General features: G+C 33.3%; 1 protein-coding gene across 1 annotated transcript; it reads left to right on the top strand.

The window, feature by feature from the left end:
- Window positions 1-1,132: 1,132 nt before the first annotated feature.
- Window positions 1,133-2,993, top strand: NF-YB8 (nuclear factor Y, subunit B8). The gene is made up of 7 exons (XM_079016127.1): window positions 1,133-1,297; window positions 1,511-1,743; window positions 1,819-1,948; window positions 2,055-2,060; window positions 2,157-2,222; window positions 2,312-2,362; window positions 2,673-2,993. The coding sequence occupies exons 2-7, from the start codon at window positions 1,526-1,528 to the stop codon at window positions 2,715-2,717; spliced, it is 516 nt and encodes a 171-aa protein (XP_078872253.1). The 5' UTR covers window positions 1,133-1,297; window positions 1,511-1,525; the 3' UTR covers window positions 2,718-2,993.
- Window positions 2,994-3,209: the final 216 nt, after the last annotated feature.

Genomic DNA, 3,209 nt, shown 5'->3' with positions numbered 1-3,209 from the left:
TATAATATGGCTAAATCAAAGGCCCTATTTTTTTTCGGGGCCCTGTGCGGCTGCCCTTCTTGCCCCCTCTCAAATCCGGCCCTGGGTACCTCGATTTCAAAAGAGAAGAGCTCGGGATGATTGCATTGCACACACCACATTGTTTTGCATTTTATATAACTCTGATGTATTTGGATGTTTATTGACATTATTTGGATGTTTATTGACATACTCTAAGTTCATTATGGTTTTATGATATTGTTTTGGATAATGGTTTTATTAATATAAAATCGAAATTTTTGGTCTTAATTTTTGGGACGTTACATGATGAGTAACGTGTACCATGAAGTCCTCTTGGATGCTCATGAAATACACCATGTTGTGCCACCATGATGAATGTTGGGTCACTAGTGTTCATGATGCGCCAATTGTGCATCATGATGCTCCATTATGGCTCATGGTGCTTCATCATGTGCGTTGTTGATACTCATGTGTTGCATGTCATAGATGAATGTTCCAGAAGCTACTGCATGGTAGATTATGATTGATTGACACCAGTCATAGGCATATGGGCAAATAGGCTTAACTTATTAGGGTTTTAGGTCTGATCCTTCAAGTATAAATAAGGATGAATGCTAAGTCATTTAAATTGTCTTTTTTTTTTCTCCTTACCGAGTATGATGAATCTCTGTCGAGTTAACTTGTAATTTCTGTTTTAGAACTCTGTTAATAAATAATACTCCCATTTTGTTCGTGGATGTATGTCACATTGATCAAACCACATAAGTTTCGTGTGTTATCCACATTACTTAGTAACAAAGTTATCAGAACTTAGAAAATGACATCAGGTTTGTTATTTGTTATAAGTCTTGACAAGTATCGACTGTTTTCTCTAACGATATGAAAAGAGATTTAACAATGATAGAAAATGCCATTCTACAAACACTAGTATATGAAAAAAAAAAAACAAGTTTATTAGTGTTTTAAAAATATTTAAAGGCTAAAAGATAAAGTAAACACAGTATAAGATAAATATATATTATTTTATTAGTAATGTATTATTTTATAATTTTATGAAATTATCCAAATTTTAACACAAAGGTTTAGAATATAACATAATTTTTCATAGAAGAAAATTACCCAAATAGTAAGGAGCCGAAAGAAGAAAACGAACGGCGTTGATAAAAGAGAGCTTCGCATCTCAATCGTCTCCTTTCATCTCTCTTCTCCAGCGTCCGATCGATCTCTCCATCTTCATCCAGCGACTCGCGCCCAAATCTTTCTCCAACTTTACGAATTTTTCTCTCTCCATCAACTGGTAAGATTGTAAGAGAGCAATACCTCCATTTGTATACAACAATTTCATACATTCATCCTATATGCGTACATCTGACCTACACTCGCATCGTTTCTATCTTTATCTTAATTAATCTCATCGAAGGGTTTTTGGATGGTCTTTTGTCGATGGGTTTGCTGGAAAGTTTGTTCCTTATCCTCGGTTTGTTTTGGATTTTGTGGTTTTCTACTCTAGGGTTTTGCTTTCCCGATGGCGGATGTTCCGGTGAGTCCAGGCGGCGGGAGTCATGAGAGCGGCGAATTAAGCCCGAGGTCATCGAATGTCCGGGAACAGGACAGGTTCTTGCCTATTGCGAATATCAGTCGAATCATGAAGAAGGCGTTACCGGCTAATGCGAAAATGGCGAAGGATGCGAAGGAGATTGTCCAGGAAGCTGTTTCTGAGTTCATCAGCTTTATCACTAGCGAGTACGTTTATATAAATCTAAAAGTTTCTTCTGATTAGGATTTCCGGATTGTTGAAATCGATTTTAATCTGTGTAGGGCGAGTGATAAGTGTCAAAAGGAGAAGAGGAAAACCATCAATGGTGATGATCTTCTTTGGGCAATGGCTACTCTAGGGTTTGAAGATTATATCGAGCCTCTTAAGTTATACTTGATTAGATACAAAGAGGTATTTTTAGCTTCTGTGTAACATATTTTTGTGGATTCAATTTCATTAGTCACTGATGAATTTGTGTTTCTGTTTCTTTATGCTCTTGAACGGATTGTTGTGACAGATGGAGGTTAGTGAAGCTTTTTTATTTATCTCGATCTTAATTACAGAAACTTATTACTGTTTAAATTTTTTATGCATAATTGTTAACAAGTTCCATTTTTAGGGTGACACCAAGGGATCTTCAAAAGGGAGAGATGGGGTGCAACCTGATCATGATCATAATGCACAGGTTTCTTTTCTTTTCATTTTTTTACAAAAAGTTTTTATAAAATACAATGCAAATTGACATTTTTTTTCACCATATATAAAAATCCACAGCTTGCTCATCAAAGTCCATATTTGGATGATCTAGATTATGGAAACTCACAGGTATTCTTTATAGCATCCTACTTTCATTTCTTTCTATTAATTTATTCTTTATAAGACATTGTACTTTGAAAAATCTACCCAGTTATAAATTATAATAATGTACTTTCAACTTTTAAAGTTATTAGGACATTATACTTTGAAAAGTCTATTCATTTATAGCATCACATTGCTATAATTGGGTATTTTTTTTTCTTAAATTTGTAATAGGAAAAAATGAAAGAATGATATTATGATAAACTTATAAATGAAAGTAAATTGCTATTTTTTGTGTTTATCAAAAGCTGATTTCATGGGTTATGAGTTATGACAGATGCAGAGTCAGCATATGATGGTTCCGATGCAAGGCAGAGATTAATTAGCATTTCCTATAATGAAAATTGTTCGATGGATTTTAAAGAGATTTTTTTTTTAGAAAAAAAAACTTTTTTGTGGTTTCTTGAAATTATCTGTTGTATTTCACAAATGAATTGGTGGAAGAAACGCGTATTTGAACCCGAATATTGGATACATTCCATTGTTTCAATGCCAACGCAAGCATTTGTTTGATGTACAAAATATAAATGCGTGATTACTTGTCATTGTGGTACATGTTTAAAACACTTTATCATAAAGAGATTCAATTATTCAGCCATCTTTATTGTTTAGCTTTAAATAATCTTAAAGAAAAAGAAACTAGTGTTTGGGATTGCTTATTATTAATTTATTTGGACTTGGTACTACTAATAAACATTGTTAAGTGTTTAGATGTAGTTTTTGCTAAATTGTTTCTTTTGAACTTTTTCTGAAGTGCTTGTTATATGTGAAAACCAATGTACCCTTTTATTATTATCTTAACTTCAAAAAAGAT

The sequence above is a fragment of the Lactuca serriola genome, chromosome 1, assembly GCF_051521515.1.
Source record: "Lactuca serriola cultivar US96UC23 chromosome 1, Lser_US96UC23_V15, whole genome shotgun sequence".
NCBI classification, from domain to species: Eukaryota; Viridiplantae; Streptophyta; class Magnoliopsida; order Asterales; family Asteraceae; genus Lactuca; species Lactuca serriola.
Note: the sequence above shows the minus strand (reverse complement) of the source record. Positions and strands in the feature narration are given on the sequence as shown.